Source organism: Ochlerotatus camptorhynchus, unplaced genomic scaffold, assembly GCF_037179485.1.
Source record: "Ochlerotatus camptorhynchus isolate MF236.1 unplaced genomic scaffold, CSIRO-AGI_Acam_v1.1 ptg000116l, whole genome shotgun sequence".
NCBI classification, from domain to species: Eukaryota; Metazoa; Arthropoda; class Insecta; order Diptera; family Culicidae; genus Ochlerotatus; species Ochlerotatus camptorhynchus.
Genome location: NW_027040606.1, coordinates 426804 through 449033, shown reverse-complemented (window position 1 = coordinate 449033; position 22230 = coordinate 426804). Strand labels below are relative to the sequence as shown.

Below are 22230 nucleotides of genomic sequence, written 5' to 3'. Positions count from 1 at the left end.
TAATTTAAGCAATGCGTATTTGTGTCTGGATCATAATCTATACATATCCTGAATACAATGATAAATGAAAAAGTTCCAGCCACTTTTTGATGACCGTTTTACAAACAGTTGAACAGTTCAAGACCAACAATTGAAAATGCCTCAACTCCACCTTGTAAACAAACCTTGTAAGGCCATTTTGTCGCCAACTCAAAATCCGCCAACGCAAACCAACAAAATAACCAGGTAGGGAAAATTCTTATCTACTCGATTGTGTTTTAAATTTGTGAATGTAGGTTTCAGTTCGTGAGAAAATAGTCTTACAAGGTTTGTTTACAAAACGGAGTTGAGGTCTTTTAAATTGTTCGTCTTGAGCTCTTATTTGAAAGATTTTTTTTAAACTGTTCTATTGTTTGTTTTCGTATATTGTGTGGCAACCCATGATACTCGAAAACAATCCAACACCAAAGGCTCCCAGTAAACAAACATGAAATTCGTTTAGAACATTAATGAACAAAAAATATACAGTACTTGTTCGCTAACTGGGCGATCTTTAACTGGGCTGCTTTTTAACTGGGCGTTCGTTAACTGGGCTGTAGCCCAGTTAAAAAGCAATTATACGTAAAAAATAGACGTCACATTTAGTTTGACATTTAATTGTCATAATTGGTGAGGGCATTCGAATGGAATATTAAGTGATAATGCAAATAAATTTTAAAATATTTTCATTTCACTCTGATATCACGACTTAAAAGCGTTATGAGCAAAAGCATTAAGCCTTTCTAAACTAGCTAGATTGAATGCTGTGAAAATAACAATGGCAAACTTTACACTGTATCAATTCAATGCACATGATTTTTTTATTAACGTCGATCAAACAATCCACTGAAGCTCCCCTCAGTGTTTTTTGACGTTTGACAAGTCAGTCCAGTTAGCGACTGGAATTCGCTAACTGGGCTGCGCTTTTAGCTCAGTTAGCGAACAAGTACTGTAAATCACATTTGAACTAAAATGTAAATAGGGGAAATGGATGTAATGTCGGCCTAAATGGCCCTAATATGGGCCCATACATAAATTCAGCAATCGACTAAATTGCGACCAAAAATATCCATTAGTACCGTCCCAATGACGCGTTCATCTAGATAAAATTGATAAATAGCAGATTTTTAGCGATGGGCCCAATCTTAGATCCATAGGCCAACATTACAGCCATTTCCCCTATTTATAAATATTCGAAAAGGATTAGCGAAAATTTACGATTAGAACCATTCAATATAATAGATGGCTTCCAGTTGTCTTACCGGCCATTTTAAATGATCAAATAGCTTTCCGTGTAAATTCTCTCCGATTTCACTGGATTTTACCTGCAATTCCACACTTTCCCCCACATCCAGAGCAACCATGAAAAGACTTAACCGCGTCCACCATCGAAACGCTCCGAAAAGACTGTCCGAAATCGTTCCTCGCACCGCAACGAGACACTCCCACTAGAGCTTGCCATAGATGCAATACCACGTCGAGGATGAGTATGTGCGGGATTTCTCGTTCGAGCCGGAAATCATCCTGAGACGTAAAGATTCGCTGTACATTCAACGGGAAAAGTACCTGCATCGCAAGCGATTGAAACGGCGGCAACAATTCAAACAGCACCAAATCGTGGCTATCTCGAAAGGTCACGACCCCACCGGTGACAGTCAGTCACCCAGTGACGCCGAGGCCAGTTGCTCTCCGACCGATACTGCCGATTGGATCAACAGCGATGATCTGGATTCGGACGATAAGGCGGAAATCCAGCGCAGTCCGGTTGAAATAGAATTAGAAGAATTTTACTACGTAAGTTGACCCCACCACCCCGAGTTTGTTGTGGTTGGTTGAAATTTTGATTTGGTGCTTCTCGATAGATCGCTTCGTAACCGAAACAATCACACTTTGAATTTTCTTTTACACCCGATTACGATCCCCGTCGCATTAAATCAAAAAAAAATCCCCTACCCAAACAAAGTTTCCCACTTTCTGATCTTGATCGTGACATTCGTTGTGTGGCAGCTTTGAAGGAAAAGCGGAAAAACGGCGAAAAATGCCGCCAAACCTTTTCACACGCTTTCTCCCGCCATAATCTCTAATCTACTTTTAACCGCTCGGACTACTGTCAACTGACTGGCAGACGACGACGACGACACTGAGAGTGGTGAAATAATTTTTCGCAATATTTTCACTTTACGCTTTTGTTTTTTTTTTAGTTGTTTGCTTATACGTGTAGGTCGCTACAAATTACCGTGCCATTAGGCGTGTGCTGTATTGTCTCTTTGATGGTTGGTTTTATTTTTACTTAGATGCATATAATGTTATTAGTGGTGTAGTTAGTTCCTCGACACTGGCAGTGAGAACGTGAATGCAAGGACCTCGCCGGGTGAAGGTTGATATGTATAGGGAAGGAATTCCCGACGCGTGCGGCTGATGGTTGTTGGGTGTAAATTGCGGGTAACTATTCGGTTTTGAAGGCATATTATGTCGGATATTTTGAATGCTTGATGGCTTGATGAAAAAAAAAAACAACAGTTGTAGAGTGGGAACGTTTAAATCTCATCCCCGGACAAGTCACGAACGACCTAAAGAGTGTTAAAGTTACTGGATATGAAGCCAGTCACCGGTGCCACCATACAGGCTTGTAAAACAATTCGTTGCTATTTGGTTCATCATATTTTTCCATTTATTTCTAACTATTTTATTGATTTAAAGCGTATTCTAAATTTGTCTACCAAACTTTCCCAATCGTAACTTGATCGGAATAGACTAAGGGTTCTACTTCAGCATGAATTTTGGAAAATGTTGTAACTTTAAGAGAAGTTATCGTCTAATCTAATCTAATCTAATCTAACACCGACACAGCCAGTTCTTGAAAGCATCCTGGAAAATGAGTGATATACCTACATCATTTTTCTTGTCTATATGATATATGTTTCACATCAAAGATGCGTTACACATACCAAAACGGCCAGGCCCACTGTGCAGCATTTAAGGGGGTATTCCCAATCTTTTGCCTTTTTTCGGCCTGTTTTTCAATTAATTTTTTTTCAAGGAAAATGAATAGTAATGCGCCTAACTCTTTGGGATTCTTGTTTATTGAACATTAAAGTTTACAAATAAATTTTTTTCGACATAAAAAAAGACATTATTGACGTCACAAAATGGCGGCAAACAGACCCCTGTTCGCCGCAAACGCCTGGACGGGCGAAGACTTTTCTCTGGAACGGCTTCATCTGAAACAGATTTCGTGATGAAATTATAATCTGCATAAGATTCTCTGGAGCTTCTCCCGTTGGCAGCAAAAAATCTTGCAAATTAACAAAATGGCGGCCATATGAAAAAACAGGCGATTTTTAGCCCGCTTTTTTGCAGCTTTAAGGTGCTTCAAACAATGTTAAATGTTAATATTTTTGGCTGAAAGTGGGAGAAGCTCCAAAGAATTTAATAAGGAACAAAATGCGCAAAGATTCAAGTCAATATCTCTTATAGTTTCTGAGAAAAATCTTCGCCCGATAAAAAAAATGTGGTTTCGAGAAAAACGCGTTTAAAGTTTTGACTTTAGTTAAAACCATTTGGGGTTTCTTACCATTAGTCAGCTATGCCTGGACACCGAATTCGCTGATCGGAAAACGGCTTGGGGGGATGAAAGTATATAGTCTAAAGTACAAAAAAACGTGAAAAAAAAAAATTTGATTTTTTGAAAAAAAAGATCGGGAATACCCCCTTAAGGGGCAAAATGATTCAGAAAACATCGGGCCTGTTTATTTATTTATTTATTTATTTACGATCACCGCCTTCGACTAAGTCGCACAGACTGAACTACTTAATACTATTTTCTAGACTTAATTCCTAATCCTATGTGAAAATACAGTTTTGGACATGTTAAAATCGAATTTGTCGTCAACTTCATTAAAAGCCCGGAGACACGAATCAAGTGGATTGTGATGCCCATAGTTCGTCCTGCGGTACGGAATTGCCAGTAGATGTGAACTTCGGAAGCGACGTGGAGGAATGTTGATCGGTATCTGCTCAAGAAGTGCAGGACAGTCAATACCTCCTGTGATGACATACGCTGCATTTTAATTCGCCTCGATGACAGACTTTCTAAGTTGATCAATCGGCATTGGTCGGGGTAAGAAGGAAGATTTTCTAAGTCATTCCAGGGAAGCTGGCGTAGAGCGAATCGTATGAATTTCCTCTGCACACGCTCAATTGCTAAGATCTGCGTCGCGTATAATGGTGTCCATACAGGAGCAGCATACTCCAGGATACTTCGCATTAACGAACCATATAACGTGTTGATGGCGTACACATCAGTAAAATCTGAAGCATGTCGACGAATAAATCCAAGTGCAGAAAATGCTTTGGCGCTTATAATAGCTACATGTTCGTTAAACTTCAAATTTGAGTCAATAGTAACGCCCAGATCACAAATCGATAGAACTCGCTCCAGTATGACGGATTCCATTTTAAATTGATGGACAATGGGCCAGGTGCGTCGCGTAAACGAAATAACTTTGCATTTGTCTCTGTTCACGCGCATTCCATTATCGCTACACCAAACGAGCATAACGTTTATGTCTTCTTGCAACGCCATGCAGTCTTCTGAAGAAGTGATGACACGATAAATCTTCAAGTCGTCGGCAAAAGAAAGGTTAAAAGAAGAGAGCGACAGGTACGAGAACAACCACTGCGTTATCCTTTCCGGAAACCCCATGTGTACCATTTTGTCTATGACCAAGATATGTGGTACAGTGTCGAAGGCCTTGGCTTAACTTGTTGTCCATGTTCAACTTCGCGAGACAAGGTGTTGACGTAACACATCAGATTTGTAGTCGTGGAGCGTTGTTTCATGAAACCATGTTGGCTGCCGGAGATTAATGAAGATACGGCGTTATACAGAACGTTATGCACCAGTTTTTCGAAAATTTTGCTCAAGCAACACAAGACAGAAACACCTCGATAGTTCGTGACTCGATTACAGTTGCCGGATTTGTAGATTGGAATGATAGAAGCTGATTTCCAAGCCACTGGGAACATCCTGTCTTGCAGCGAACGGTTGAATAGAGATGATATGGGAGATGCAAGTGCGGTGGAGCAATTCTTCAGCAGCAAGAGTGGTATACCGTCCATTCCAGGTCCTTTATCAACGTCGAGTTCTTCAATGGCTTTCACCACTTCGACAACGGAAAACTGAACGTCGGGTAGATTTATGTCTGGTGAAGCAATATGGGCAAAGCGGTTGAAGCGAGGAACAGGCGATGATTTGCTAAATACGCTCTCGAAGAACTTGGCGAATAGGCTTGCTGCTTCCGAATTAGAGCTAGCGATGGTTTCGTCGTATTTAACGTTAGTTGGAATGCGAGTAGCCGATTTTTGGCTTCTGACAAAATTACAGAAACATGAAGGATTTTGCTTGACATCTGATTGAATCTTAGCCATGTAACTTTCATACGTGAAAAAGAGAAGTGCCTTGTACGTTGTTTCCACTTCCTGAAGGTTATTCCGCTCACTATCGGACTTCATCAGAAAGAAACGGCTGCGTGCTTCCCTGAGGACGTTTCGTAGATGACGTAGTTCAGAGGTCCACCATGGCTTGTTGTAGACTGAAGAAGCTCGTTGTCTCTTTTGAGGTACTTGGTCACTAAGAACTTCGTAAAGTTTATCATAGAAAGCTGATACAGACTCGTCCAATGATTCCCGTCGCAGTAGAGCATCCCATTCGATGTTTGAGAGCATGTCATCCAAACGACCAAAATCACACGACTGAAAATTAAAGTTGAATCTCACATCCCCATCGTCCGTTGTGATTGTGCCATTACAGCTTTCGTCAAGAAGCAAGATAAATGGTGCGTGATGGTCGTCAATTGGTAAAAGTGGAGTTGAGGGTACAATGAGGTCAAAGTACTCCGGTAGATTGACAAACACAAGATCGTTGACCTGACGCAAACCAGAGGCAAACATATTTTCTGTGAGGCAACGTTCTATTTCTGAGGAAACGTTTGACGGGATAAAGCCGTTCACGTCATCGTCTGATTGCCACCGTAAACTTGGAAGATTGTAGTCTCCTAGTGTCAGAATCACATCAGCTGTTGACGAGTTTTCCGAAATTAGCTGCACTGCGTTCACATGAGCGTAATACAGGTCGAGGGACGAATTGGGAGGAAGATAAATGGCAATGATGTAGAGCGAGCGGCGTCCAGATTTCACACGAACTGAAACTTGTTCGAGTTGCTCACAATTTATCGGCGAAGTAGGTTCACAGACTATATGCCTTTTGACCGCGATTAGCACTCTGCCTCCCCGTGAGTGAATACTGGTCGATGTGCTACGGTCGCATCGAAATATTGTATACTCAGTCGAAATTTCTGCGCTGTCGATATCAGACCCGAGCCAAGTTTCAGTGAACACGAGAACATCGTAATCACAGCTCGATAAAAGCAAGCGAAGGCGGGAGATTTTGGTACGCAAGCCTCTAACGTTCTTTTAGTATACCTACAACACCCGGTCAGATGATACGCCATTCGAACGGCTCTTCACTGGTGCGGTAGATCCGAGAGCTTCCGTGGTGCGTTGGTTGGCAGCAGATAAGCCCACATTCGTTGACAAGCGGCAACTGGAATCGACCAATGTCACGGGAAGTAAACTGTTTGAAACGTGTGCATACTTGCCTGCGATGGCGGCTTGGAAGACCCCTTCCCCGCACTCATACACAGGACCGTGATGTCTGCAGGGCGCTGGCCGCAATGGCTCGACTGTGACGAGGGGTTTTGGGGCTTCCATGAAGCTTGCAGGCATGCATCCCGGTGACTCGACGAACACTGATGGTATCCGTCCCTTCATACAAGAGTAATTACGAGTAGAATCCATGAGAACAGGAACGCTTTCGACAATAGATTCAGTATTGCATCCGTCATGGGTGACCGGTTCGCAAGAGGTTGAGGTTGAACAGCTAAAAGCGACAGGCATTACCGGAGGAAAATTGCTCTCGTCAGATGAAACATGATCAAGCCCCCCAACTCCAGAACTGAACACAGGGCCAGGACGACTTCGATGTTGGTAGTTGAGCTCAGGATGCAGCCCGACTGTGACAGGTGGATTGGGAACTTCCTTAGTGCCTGATACGGTGCGTCCTGGGATGAGAGAGCGACGATTTATGAAGATCTTTGATGATGCGTTGCGGGTCCGTTTTTTTGGTTAGGTTCAAACAAGCGGACAGTTATCCCAATACCACGGATCACCAACCACCTCCGATGCCGTTTTGGGTACGGTCACTTTGAAAGAGACGAATGTAAGATCATCCAGACTCTTTCCGCGTGGGACTAGTTTGGTGACTTTCACTTGAGTCAGATCAACATTGGTGATGTCGTGAACATGTTGTAACAACTCGTTCTGATTCTGGTCCGGTGCGAAGGGGGTCACGTAGAAGGATAGCATATCGTTGTCAGTCTGATCTTTCGTTAAAAATATCTGGCATCTCTGAAATGGATGCAACATCGGCCTATCGAAGATGACCCTCGATCTACATAGGTTTGGCATGTAAAATACCGCTTCTTTTCACTCCTTATCATTCATACGTAACCACATTGTTGACGTCACTTACACTTCTATCTTTAAGCGAAATTATCGTATAAAAAAATTGTAAAATATATTAAACCTACGAACTACATTTAAGTCCATACCTTTGAAATGACCTTAAAAGATCAAAAATTGGTCGTAAAACGGCAGAGATATGAACAAGAAACATTTACATGTTTTTTATAGGGTGCCCCCAAACTTATGATCCGAAGTGTACATGACTTTTGAGCATTTTCAGTTGGATCGAAAAATTTTATCTGACAAAAAGCTTGTTTTATAGAAGGAGTCAACTCCGTTGACCTTTCTGGCAATGTATTTTAAAACACCTGAAAAAAAAACTAGGAAAAGCCTTGAATTTCGATGACCAATCGAGGAACATTTAACTTTTTTCCCGCAAATGAATTCTAAACCTTATAATCTTTTCAAGGCTATTGGTTTTTTTTTTAAATCATCAAACAAATTTAATGAAAATTCCAAAGGAAATTTGAAGATAATTTGAAAGGAATTCTTCTAGGGAGCACACCAAGATATTTCAGGGAAAAATACCAAAGTGCACACTACGAAAGTCTCATGTAATGCTCTGAGGGCCGATTTCTTCACCTCCGCTGAAATCTTAAATCAACTTTTACCCGTATAGCTAAAACTGGTTTAAGGCTTAAGGCTTAAAATTCAAAAGCAGTTTTTTTCGACGCATTATTTTAGATTGCAAAAAGCTCGCGTCATTTTGTGTTAAATATCAAAAGGAATCGAATATTGCGAGCTTTTTGCAATCTGAAATAATGCGTCGGAAAAAAGTGCTTTTGAAATTTTCCAAAAAGCATCAAAGTTAATTGAACTTTAAGCAGAAGTGACAAAATCGGCCATAATACTGACACATACGAGCGTCGTTTTTTATATTAAAGTATTATAGACGCCCAATTCAGCTCCTAAACAATTTTTGGAAGAATGAGAGGCTCACGGTTCATTGTAACGAGAGTTCTGAGAAGAAATTGATGCTGATTAGATGAGGATTCTAGGTTCAAATTCTAATAAGTATTTAAAATAAGCTCTGAGATTTTTTTAAGAGAGTTTTCCAAATAAATCCCGTGAACTTTAATGGTATCCAACTCTGCGGATAGTTCTAATAGAATTCTGGGGCAATTTCTGAGGCAAATTCCCAGAGAATTCTTTGGAATTCAAAAGAAATTCCAAGAAGAATTTTAATGAAATCAAATTTTCGGGCATCCCGAGCAAGAATCGATAACTAACCGATAACATATGAATATCATAAAGAGGTATACTCAGCGAATCCAAACACGTAAAGCAACCAACGATACAGACAAAACGCTCGCTACGACTACCACGATAAACTCTCTCTGCAACACTGCTCGGAGTGGTAGAAGGATAATGATATCTGGCTTGCCTGCTTTGTTGCAATATACGTAGTTGAGGACATAGCTTGATCGGAATTGTGTTTTACCTCTTATGTCAGACTCGGCAATACTACAGTGCCTGATATTCCTATAAGCGCATGGACATTTTGCGGTTGTAAGCTTGAATAACATGTCCAAAACAAAACTCCAGTATACTCGCATTGGGGATGATTTCCGAAATGCCCACGGACCATTGCTTCATCTTCTCGGATAGTCGATTGAGGCTATCCAGTCGATGAAACAAGGCATCTGATTTCCTTTCAAAGGTAAGGGAGCACATGAGTTTGCTGGTCGAAAGATCATATATGATTACCTTTGTATGGGTCCCCTCACATTGCTCAATCCCAGGCAATGAGAAGGCAGACTCTCTCGCAAAGGTGGGCGCACAACAAGGCGAGATTTATGATAGAAGAATTTCACTTGATGAGTTTTTCCCATTAGTACGTCAGAGTTCTCTTCTAAGTAGATCTGTGCGCCGCCGCGCCACGCCGCCACCGCCGACGATTTTCATACGCCGCCGCCGCCGCCGCCGATGAAATTGAACCGGCGTGCCGCAGCAGTGGAATCTTTCACGCCGCCGAATAAATTTATGTCACGCCGATGAAAAATCCGTAGTACCTCTTCGGTAAAATGCATCTTGAACGCATTGAAATTAGAGCTTGTGTGTGGTGCAGCGATTGTCATTTAGTTTTTTGACGTTTGCTTGCAGTTTCTCGATCTAGCACACAGGAATGAATCATTCGGATCGGATTTACATAAGGTGAATGAGTGACTATTATTAACAACACATTGATATCTGAGCTTTTTTTTAAATCTCTGCGTGTACATTCAAATATGTATCAGAGTAATACAAGCATATCATTTATCGCTATCAACATATTAATAACATGTAATGCTCAATAAATGAAGGAATTCCTAGGGCGTTACGTATTGCAACAGATTGTAGGGGTGGATAACGTACTTTTCTTATACATAATAAAAGGGTTGCAACAGTTTGCCATACGACTCCACCAACATGCACTTGACATATTTTTCTAAACAAATTCCGCATGCACGGCTAATAAGAACGACTCAAAATTATGTAAGAGTTAGTCATATTTCAGTTCAGGTTACTTCAATTCGTGAAAACGTAGGTCACTCATAGAATGAGTAAATTTTCCGACGCTTTTCCGAGGAAAATCTCTCAAATATTCTATTGTCTACTAAAACACTTCTAACCTGTGTACAATTTTCATAATTTTTCCCCGTATTCGATTTTTTTTTCATTTTAATATTGCGGCGTTGTCAACAAACTACGTAGCATAACGTCAGATAGTTTAGGAAAAACGTCCTCTTTTAATTTTATTACCTGAAACTCATATTGCAGAAACTGAAGCTTTTAATCAGTATAGTATTCCGGGATATATTGTTGCTGCTTGTTTATCACATTCTAGACACACTGGCGGTGTTGCTAATTATGTCAAAGAATCAGTTCAATTCAACCTTCGTACCAAAGAAGTTATTGATGGCAACTGGTTCTTGGGCATTACAGTTGTACGTGGCATAAAGATGGGTAATTATGGTGTTTTGTATCATTCTCCCAGTTCTAGTGACCAGCGTTTTGTTGAAGTTTTAGAGAACTGGCTCGAGACATTCCTTGATTCTAGTAAATTAAATATATTGGCTGGTGAATTTAATATTAGTTGGCGTGATAACTCTAACTCGAATCATTTGAAGCGTTTAGCTGAGTTTTTTAATTTAAAGCAAACGGTAAATGAATATACGCGTATTTCCATGCACAGTAGAACTTTAATTGACCACGTGCTCGGGGAGACGAACCAGCCCAGGGCTGAAAGTCTCATTAATAAAGATATATATAAAAAAAAAATTGACCACGTTTATTCCAATTTTGATTCCATTTGTTCAGTTACATATACTGATTTGAAAATAACCGATCATGAGACCTTAGTAATTAATGTATTAGATAATATCAATAACAACGATGAATTAGTAAAATTGAAGCGCTCCCAAGTAACATTGCAAGCTTTATAGAGGTTTTATAGCATTCTACAAGTCCAAATCATGGTCTACAGAACCCTCATAAAACCAAAATTGTTACTTGGGCTGGATCTTGTTGAGAGAAGCCTGGATTTTCCATTCGCGGCTGGTAGCTTAGATGAATCTACAGCTGTTCTTAATAACGCTTTGAAAACGTGTACCAATCAACTAGTTGAGCAAAAGTTTGTTTCTTTGAAAAACTCGAACAGCTGGTATATTTCGGATCTTTTGCGTCTTAAACGGAAAAGGGACAAATGGTACAAAAAGTTTTGTAGATCTAATAATGACAATCATTGGACTAGGTACACAATCGCGCGTAATAAGTATTCACAATTGATAAAGAAAACTCGTTGTGAATATGGTCAAAGGAAGAAAGATTAGAACAGTCAGAACAAGTAATTGCATTTAAGTTTAATGATTATTTTGTCGAAAGTGTTTCATAGATTAATCAATCCATTGAATTGGTTGATGAATCTGACGAAATAAAACAACCAGTTAATAGTAATTTTAGATTTGAAGGTTTCCACCCAATTACATTAGATGAACTTAGAGTTATTTGTTTTTCATTATGAAAATCGGCTGGAGTAGATAATGTTAATGCTAGCGTTATTCAAGATTGCTTTCATGTCATTGGCCACATCTTGCTGAACCTTATTAATGAATCATTGCAGAATGTACATCTGCCACAAATTTGGAAGGAATCCTTAGTGGTTCATATTCAAAAAGTTGCTGGAACGATTAAAGTCGAAGAGTTTCGTTCCATCAACATGTTACACACATTAGAGAAAATCTTAGAACTTGTTGTTAAAGGCCAGCTGTTGGAGTATTTGAATAGCAACTCTTTGTTGATACCAGAACAATCAGGATATTGGGAAGATCATTCTTGTGAAACTGCGTTGAATTTGGTGTTAGCAAAGTGGAAAGACAACTTGGAGCGTAAAGATACGACTGTTGATGTTTTTTTGGATCTGAAACGCGTTTTTGAAACAATTTCTAGACCCTTACTGTTAATCAAGCGCTTTGGAATTCGGAGTATTGCATATAAATGGTTTGAAAGCTATTTATCTGACAGAACTAAACGGACTGTTTTTAATGATTCTGTTACTAGTCCCGTGGGGAATAACCTTGGAGTGCCCCAGGGAAGTGTATTAGGGCCCCTTTTATTTATTATGTTTATTAACGACTTGCAGATGATACTGTGTTATTCATTGAAGCTAAGGATTTAGAAGTTGCTGTCTCACACTACAATGAAGGTTTGCAGTACCTAAGTAGATAGTTGAAGTGTAAGCAGTTAAAATTGAATGCAAGTAAAACTAAATTTATGGTAATTTCGCTGAATCGAGTAAATCGTCTCTGTTGTAATTGATGATGAGACTGTTGATCGCGTTCAGGAGATTAAATATCTTGGCGTGATTATTGATGACACACTTAAGTTCAACTCTCACATTGACAATGTCATCTAGAAAATTGCCAAGAAGTATGGAATTCTATGTCGACTGAAAAACGATTTAACTATTACCAGTAAAATCAATCATCTCTTCTCATCTAGACTTTTGCCCTTCCATTTTATTTCTGGCCAATGAAACACAATTATCGAGATTACAGCTCTTGCAGAATAAAATGATGCGTTTGGTTTTGAGATGTAATAGATTCACTTCCTCAACTTTGATGCTAGACGCCTTACAATGGCTGTTGGTGAAGCAAAGAATTGTATATTTGACTATGGTGTTATTTTTAAAGTAGTTAACGGTTTGCTGCCTCGATATTTGAGTGATCGAATTGAAAGAGGAAGTGACTTTCATAGATATAATACTAGAAACGCGGTTAAAATAAGAACACCACATTTCTTGACTTGTGCTTCACAAAATTCATTATATGATAAAGGAATAAATGTTTTCAATTCGATGCCTAGACACAGAATGGTTATCCAGTGATTTTTTTTATGAATTGATAAATTATGTATCTTGACGAAGTTATCTTTATAACGGATTATTTTATATGGATAGCTGTCATAACGACTTTTTAATAATTATTCTAGCACTGCGTATTACGAATATAGAGGACTGAATTTAACATTTAATAAAAAAAAAAATGCAATCTTGAAGCTTACATTTGGAAGATACCTTGAGTTAATAATAAGTTTTCTGGCAAATGCTGGGAGTTTGTGAGCATTCCTGACATTGCTGAAAATTATGATAGCATCAGATTGCGGGGTTGATAATGTAATAGGATGCTTTGTTGATTGTTCATTAACTCTTGATCACTTGTAACACTTATGAATATTTTAGGTGGACAAAAAGGCGAACTAAGAGGTGGACGCCTGAGCTTTTCCACATTTCATTCTTCCCAAAATTCCCGATATCCTACGCAGGTGTGGAAGCTGCCTTCCTGCACATTCGATTGCCGTCAATGGATGGCAATCGATGTCCGTCGGTGATTGGCACTAGATTGCGGAACAGAGACCGACGTTAAATATAGGAAAGAAGAAGAAGAAGAAAAAGTCGTTTTGACTTGCGTACAGAATGCGGACTCAGTTTTTCCATAGTAGTTCCCATATAAGCATCAATCGACCTACGCAGTTTCAGGCTGCAAACAAATGATCTCACATGAGGATAATCTAAACCAGATTTGGAATTCCTTGCGTTTTGAAATTTGAACCACTCTAATACAAAATACAATTATAATCATAACTGTTTAATGAACATTTCTTTCGGAAAGGAATTGATTATGCACGTCGTGCCACTAGCAGATTGGTGCAAAGCTACAAATTACAAACATCAAATAAACTCATTTGCTCATTGGCACCAATGCTCCGAAATCCGACGGACGACCTTCGTTGGCATTCGATCAAGATTGGAGCAAAATGTGTGATCATAACGCATCCCGTGGGAAGACCGTGGTCGATCCCCTGTCTGGGGAGGGAACTTTCGGATTTACTTTTTTTGTATACTTGAAAGCAATCAACGATCGTGTAGTACAACCGTACAATACCGTATAGGCCAGAGGCCGGTTGTTTATTTTGATGACTAATTATAAATTCCCACCATCATCGAGGGGTGGTGGAAGGATGCCAGCCAAACTGTTGAGCACCAGATACGTAACCCTTACCTCATGCCGTTGCTGTCGTAATAGTCGCAAATTCACATCCACGATACGGGAATAATCTTCTAAATTGGGATCGAACCCATTGGCATCGTAGTGTCGGGTACTTTTATTGTACAGGTATTGTTCGTAGGTTTGCTGAGCATATTATTAGTCTATTTATTTGCGGCGATGGTAATTGTCTGGGACTAAAAATAATAACAATTGACAGCGAGCACGTGATGACGTTTGTTTGCAATTTGCTCTAATGATCATCGTCTTCGAGGAATGGAAAACTGCGCGGACGATTGGTTTGTTCTCGGCGACATACTTTTTAGGTAAAATTACATTTTTTTTAGAATCATTGCATGAATTGCCTGTCCGTTACTACTCCTTTCGGTATGACTAACAATTTATGGAATTTTTATTTATTTGCATGCAACTATAACACTGTTGTCTTTTATTTTAAATAAAATCAATTATAATAAATGCGTTTCATTCCGTTACCCACAGATGTATGGCCGCTATACCAAAGACCTAGGAGAATACGCCAAAGATGAAGCGCGAAGACTCAGGCTTCTTGAACGAAGAAGAAAAAAAGACGATAAAGCAAGAAACAAGGTAATTGTTAACGTACCGACATCTCACCCCACTCAGCCACCCGAAAGCTTTCCCTCATCTAGTCTAGTGGTCATCCCATCCCAAATTGTCGTTTAACCTATTGGTATCAATATGATGTTTTCTTTTTTTCTTCTCCTTTGTTTTGTGGAAAACATAAATCGTCACAAATACCAACATCCTTTTGGTCTACACGCTACCACTACCACTACTACTACTACTATTACTATTTCTACTGAACGTACTTCCAACAATTTTATGAAAACAAAATTGAACAATCGAAACTCCATTCCCGTCTGCGATTAAATTCTCCGAAAAAAAAAACTTAAAAATATAAAAATAGATGGAAATCGTTTCAGGAACTGTTGGGAGTGCGGGATAGCAAATTATTCAAAGCCTCCTCATGGTTTTGGCGGAATACGTTCGCGCGGCTCGGCGAGGACTGGGTGTTCTTGGCCATGCTGGGCATCATCATGGCGTTGCTGTCCTACGTGATGGACAAAGGCATCTCGATGTGCACAAATTGTGAGTTCTTAGATTGCGATTAACGATCCTCCAAGCGACTTATCTAACCGTATCATTCCCAGCACGAGTATGGCTGTACCGAGATCTCACCAACCATCCAGTGGCACAGTACCTCGCCTGGGTGTCCCTGCCCGTATGTCTGATCCTGTTCTCGGCCGGTTTCGTCCATCTGGTGGCACCGCAGAGTATAGGTTCCGGCATTCCGGAGATGAAAACCATCCTCCGGGGTGTGGCCCTGAAAGAGTATCTCACCTTTAAGACGCTGGTCGCCAAAGTGATAGGTCTGACGGCAACCTTGGGCTCCGGGATGCCCCTCGGCAAGGAAGGCCCCTTTGTACATATAGCTAGTATAGTATCGCAATTGTTAAGTAAAATCATCACGTCATTCCAATCGATCTACGAGAATGAATCCCGCAACACGGAAATGCTGGCGGCGGCCTGTGCCGTCGGCGTGGGAGCCTGTTTCGCTGCGCCCATCGGTGGTGTCCTGTTCAGCATCGAGGTCACCACGACTTACTTCGCCGTACGAAACTACTGGCGAGGTTTCTTTGCGGCCGTATGCGGTGCTACCGTGTTCCGGCTGTTGGCCGTGTGGTTCCAGAAGGCAGACACCGTGACGGCCCTGTTCGCCACCAACTTTACTGCCGACTTTCCGTTCGATCCGCAGGAGCTGTTCGTGTTTGCGCTGATTGGGTAAGTTCCGTAAAAGAATTCGTATTTACTGATACTGATAAAATAAAAATAATTGGAATTAATAATGTTTGAAGGAAGTGTATCAATCCGCTGAGATCATTTCGTCGAAGTCGTATTGCCAAAGCTTAATTTACCAATTATATACATATAGGGGGCCTCCCTTAGCTCAGTCGGTAGAAGAGAAGCTATAAAGCAAAACCATGCTGGAAGCGGCTGGGTTCGATTCCCGGTCCGATCTAGGATTTTTTTGGAAGGTAAAAAATGGTACAGACATCCCAAGTAGCAATGTTGGTTTTATAAGGGTTCTGTAGACCAACATTTAGACTTGTAGGTGTTAAAGACGTAGGGACGTATTAAAGCCAAGACGAAGAAGATATGTTGGAAAACCTTCTGGATTATAGAATGTACGCACTAAAACTGGTCGTTGAAAAAAATTGTTTTAAAAAATAATGCAAAACATGCCATGCCATGCCAAACTACCTTAATGTTCTTCTTAAATGCATTTCAAGCTTATTGCTTAGCGCATATTAGCTTATTGCGTGCTCTCAACTTAGTGTTCTAAATGCACTTCCACAGTTATTAATTGAGAGCTTTCGATGCCAATACCAATGCATGCATTTGTATATTGTGTGGCAAGCACAATGATACTCTATGACAAGGGAAGTCGAGAAAAATTCCAAACAAAAAGATTCCCTCGACCGGACAGGACCGTGCCTATGACTAGACTATGAGGCCCCCTTCCCGAGCAAAGTTAGAAATCAAATTGAAAACAGAATTTGCTGTTATGATGTAACTTATTTTGAATACTCCATTTGATCTCATTTTGGTTGACTTAACGGTTAACACAGCAAAAATGAGAGCAAAATTTTACACTGCTGAATCAAATGGAAAACTAATTCTGCTCTCAACGAAATCAATTTGATTACTGATTTTGCATTCATAATGTTTGACTGAATACGGGCCTGTCGTAAATGGTTAGCATCCATGCTTCTCACGCTGAACGATTTGAGTTCAAATGTCACCTCGGGCTAGTCACGAATTACCTAAAATGTGTTAAACAAAACAAATAAACAATAATCGTTAGTTCAACGACAGATGAACTTACAAATTTTAAACAAGAAATTAACAGCAGAACTTCAAGTTAAGTTGTTAAGTTTAAAAAGTATTGACTGCATAATGAACGCACAATATGATATCAGACTTCTGTCGCGACAATTGAAATCAAAATGAGTTTTCATTATGATAGGAACTGCCAACTTTAATATCGATTTCCTTTCATTTTGTTAACCAACTTTGCTCGGGTTACCCACTACCTTACTTATTTCATAATTTGAGAAAACATCAATTGTTATTTTCTATGGAGAAAGCCGAAGAACAAACTACTTTGGTTATTTTCGATTAACATATATCAGCCTACTATGATTATATTGTCATATAAAACCCAAAACTCCTCCTAAACAATATCCAGAAGTACTCCAATCTGCTCCCGTAATGTCTTCAATCGCAGGCCACTGGCGTGCACAGAGTGGGGCTAGGTGGGGCAATTGCCCACCCTTTTAAAAGTATTACAAAATTATGATATAAAATAACTTTACCTTCAAAAATGAAAACCTTTTATTGCGTCAATTCCTTTGAGATGGTGCTTGAAAATTGCATCACAAAGGTGCATGAAGGGACGAACTTCAAAGACATTTTTTGGTCAAAAAATTGCACCGGTACATACAAGAAAGTTCTGGTGTAATTTTTTTCAATGTGGCTCATGGAAAGTTAAAACAAGAGGGCAAATTTAAGGTATAAAAAATTAAGCTTCGTGGTGGTAAATCAAATAGAAAGCTTTTTATTGAATATATCTGGTGTAAAAATATCATCAAATCATATATTCTTGTGTAAAATGAATGACTAATCATAATGAATTAATTGAATCACGCTAAAAATCTGGAGCTGCACATTTAACTGAACATTTATGGTGGAAAATTTGCATGAAAAGGTAAAGCCTGAAAATTGACCCACAAAGGTGCATGGTGAAACAAACTTCACTGACAATTTTTGGTGCACCGTTCTGATGAATGAAAGAGCATGATTTATTGAAAAATTCTGGTGCAAAATTTGCATCGCTCTGATAAATGAAATGAACAGAAAATTTCTGGTGGAAAACTTGCCCTTGCAATGAAGGCACAAGCTTTATTTAAAATTAAGCTATATTGAAAATATGTGGTGGAAAATCTGCACCACAACAATGAACGGATGGGTAAGCTTTTCAGAAAATTTTTGGTCTTAAATTTGCATCCTTCTGCTGAATAGAGAAACATACTTTAATAATAATTTCTGGTATAAAATTTGCACCATTCTGATGATTGAAGGGAACCTGCTTTACTGAAAATTTGTGATGAAAAATCTGAAAATAGGGGCAAGCTATATTTGGTGGAAAACCTGCAACATTCTGATGATAGGAGAAGCAAGCTATATTGAAAATTACTGGTGGAAAATGAAAAAAGGAAATCTGCACCAATCAGAAGATTGGTGGATTTGCATCGTTCTGGTCAAATGAAATTTTCTGGATCAAAATTTTCTGGGGACAAGTTTGTATTGAAAATTTCTGGTGTAAGATTTGCAACAATCTGCTGCATGGTTGACCCTCCATGCAGCAGATTGTTGCAAATCTTACCAGATTGAAAATTCCTGATGTAAAAATGGCACAGTTCTGGTGAATGGAGAGGCAAGCTTTATTGAACATTTCTGGTAGAAAAACTACAACGTTTTGGTGGATGGACGGACAACTTAAACTTGACTTCCGAGAAGAACCTCAAGGGTATTGAATTCTGAGGATTGTTCCAAAAGAAAAGATTTCTGGGGATGATTCCATGAAAATTCTGCGAATGATATCTAGTGAATCTTGCAGATAGTTCCAAGATTATTTCGAATAGAATACCGAGAGAATCGAATTTTGAATGAAATTACAAATGTATGTTGGGGAAAATTTCAAGGAAATTCCGAGGATAATTTCAAGCTCATTTTAGGAAGAATTTCTGGAAAATTCAGAGGAAATTCTTCTGAAACTTTAGGGGAATTTCTGTTCCAAGGTGTTCTGAGAAAAAAAAGGTCTAAAATATTCCGAGAAGAGCCTCAAGGATATTGCAGATAGTTCCAAGATTATTTCGAAAAGAATACCGAGAAAATCAAATTTGGAGTGAAATTCCAAAGGGATTTTACGCAAAATTTAAAGCGAATTCCGAGGATAATCACAAGCTCATTCCAGGAAAAATTTCTGAAACTCTAAACGAATTTCAGTTTTAAGGTGTTCTGAGAAAAAAACAAGAAGAGTTCTAAATATAATTCCAGTGGACTTCTGAGAAGAATTTCAAAAGAGCTCTTAGGAGAGCTCTAAAAAATCCGAGAAGAACCTTAAGGATATTGAATTCTGAGGACAGTTCCAAAGGATTGCTGGGGAGTATCCCAAGAAAATTCTGCCAATAATTTCTAGTGAATCCTGCAGATAAAGGGTGATACGGTCAAAATTTGGTCAAGGGAAAACGCGTGTAAATCGGTGAAATCGTTTTTTTTCAAGTTCAATTAGTATAAAATTCAGGAAAAATATTCAGTTAGGCTTCCGCTTTTCCAAATCCGAATTGCCGGGCCTTACGCTTGACCCCTGCCATCAGATTTTGTACAGCCACCTTGTCCACCTTCTTCGCCGCAGAAAGCCAGTTTGCCTTGAACTGCTGCTCGCCCTTAGCAGTTTTTTTGGTGTTCTTTAGGTTCCGCTTGACAATAGCCCAGTATTTCTCAATTGGGCGGAGCTCTGGCGTGTTGGGAGGGTTCTTGTCCTTGGGAACCACCTGCACGTTGTTGGCGGCGTACCACTCCATGGCCTTTTTACCGTAATGGCAAGATGCCAAATCCGGCCAAAACAGTACGGAACAACCGTGTTTCTTCAGGAAAGGCAGCAGACGTTTATTCAAACACTCTTTCACGTAAATTTCTTGGTTGACAGTCCCGGAAGCTATGAAAATGCTGCTTTTCAAGCCACAGGTACAGATGGCTTGCCAAACCAGATATTTCTTTGCGAACTTTGACAGTTTCATGTGCTTGAAAACATCTGCTACCTTTCCCCTTCCTTTTGCCGTATAAAACTCCTGTCCCGGAAGCTGCTTGTAGTCGGCTTTGACGTAGGTTTCGTCGTCCATTACCACGCAGTCAAACTTCGTCAGCATCGTCGTGTACAGCCTCCGGGATCGCGCTTTGGCCGTCGTATTTTGTTTATCATCGCGATTTGGAGTCACTACCTTCTTGTAAGTCGATAGTCCGGCTCGTTTTTTGGCTCGATGCAACGGTTGTAGACGATACACCCAGCTTATTTGCGGCATCTCGGAGAGAGAGGTTAGGGTTTCGCTTGAAACTACCGGCAACTCTCTTTGTCGTCTCAGCGGCTTCCGGTTTTCGATTTCCCCCCGATCCAGACTTCCTGGCTGTCGACAAACGTTCCCCAAACACTTTAATTACATTTGTAACGGTTGATTTGGCAACTTTTAGCGATTTTGCCAACTTTGCGTGCGAGTAGCTCGGATTTTCGCGATGCGCGAGCAAAATTTTGATACGCTGCTCTTCTTGCTTGGACGGCATTTTGACAACTGAAGAGTGAATTCCAAAATCAAAATAGGAGCAACATTCTACACACACACACCTTCAAAATGAGGGGTGTTCAGGTTTTTTAAATGCAAAATTGAAAGAAATACGTCAAGTTGATATTGACCAAATTTTGACCGTATAACCCTTTACTTCCAAGATAATTCCGAAAAGAATACCTAGAAAAATTAGATTTTGAGTGAAATTCCAAGGGATTTTGTGGAAAATTTCAAGGGAGTACCGATAATTTCTAGCTCATTCCGGGAATTATTTCTGGACAATACTGAGGAAATTCTTCTGAAACTTTAAGGGAATTTCAGTTCCAAGGTGTTCTGAGTAAAAGTCAAGAAGAGTTCTAAAAATAATTCCAGAGGACTTCTGAGAACAAATTCAAAAGAGCTCATTGAGTTCTTAAAATTTCGAAAAGAACCTCAAGGTATTCTGAGGATGGACTTTTTCGCAACTGTACAAAGGTTGAAGATGCTTTTGGATTCCCTTATTGAAAAGTGGGTATAAGTCTGCTATTTATTAATTTTATCTAGATGAATGCGTCATTGGGACGGTACTAATGGATATTTTTGGTAGCTATTGAAAATTTAGTCGATTGCTGAACTTATCTATTGGCACAAATTAGGGGCATTTAGACCGACATTACATCCTTTGCCCGTATATTGATAATGATCTGCCGACGGAAATATTCGTGGGTGTCAGACGGGTGTTGAAAACAGACGCGACGACCATCTTCAATACCATTGCTGAGGTCCTGACAGCGATGCAGATTTCTTGGGAGCAGGTGATGGCAGTATGTTTTGACGGTGACAGCACAATGGCTGGCAGCACTGCTGGAGTACAAGCCAAGTGCAAGGACAAAAACAACAATATACTTTTATGAAGAGCATTGAGTGTGTTGGTTTATTTCATTTTAATTCCGTTATAACTGCTTATCTTTTGACAGATACGCGTATTTTATCTACTTCTTGAAGACTTCATCAGTGCAGAGTACTCAACACCACCGATCAAGATTGCACTGATTAATTGCAATATACTGTTTGTTCACTGCTATGCGCACTGTTTGAACCTAGTACTTATCGAAGCAGTGTGCATGCGAAAGGAGAATGCGATTCTTATTAGTCATTCATGTCGGTTCTGTCGGTGCTATCACCACCATCTGACGTGACTGCAGCTGAATCCAACCACCAAGGCAACAACATTGCAGAAAATGTATCATTTCGGTTAAAGCCCTAATATCGCAACCATTTGACGAATTGATCATCATCGCCATCGTCGATGGGATTAAATTGCAAATTTCCTTTGGCTGTCTGAAAGCAGTTTGCGTTAAAAAGGATGAACCACCACCGGAGCAATAAATAAATAAAATTAGCTAAATTGAACAGTAGGGAAATAGTTGGAGGTGGACAGCACCATCCACCACATACTTTGGAGTACTCCCCATCCCCAGATTAAATGCACCATATAAAAAAATTGCCCCTCCTTAACAAGATTCCTGTGCACCCTAGTGTCGCAGGTGTTGTTGCAGCTTTGCGAGAATGCCTGCCAGCATAAACTCAGTAGGACAATACTCTAGAACGATTTGCTGTTGCTCTCGAAGAACGTAGAAGTATTTTTGTAGTATTTCTAAAACTAGAAGTTTCTCTAT

The 22230-nt window shown here is 39.8% G+C and overlaps 1 protein-coding gene across 16 annotated transcripts in view; it reads left to right on the top strand.

Moving 5' to 3' along the window:
* The window catches only part of ClC-a (chloride channel protein 2), a 188843-nt gene that overhangs the window by 141689 nt on the left and 24924 nt on the right, over positions 1-22230 (top strand). For 8 of the 16 annotated variants that reach the window (XM_065220112.1, XM_065220111.1, XM_065220113.1 and 5 more), the window contains 3 exons: positions 14628-14735; positions 15092-15257; positions 15320-15950. In XM_065220112.1, the coding sequence (XP_065076184.1) occupies positions 14628-14735; positions 15092-15257; positions 15320-15950 (905 nt within the window). Of the gene's footprint in view, positions 1-1373; positions 1813-14627; positions 14736-15075; positions 15258-15319; positions 15951-22230 lie in introns of those variants that run through there. The other 8 variants (XM_065220117.1, XM_065220119.1, XM_065220124.1 and 5 more) reach the window with 3 other exon arrangements.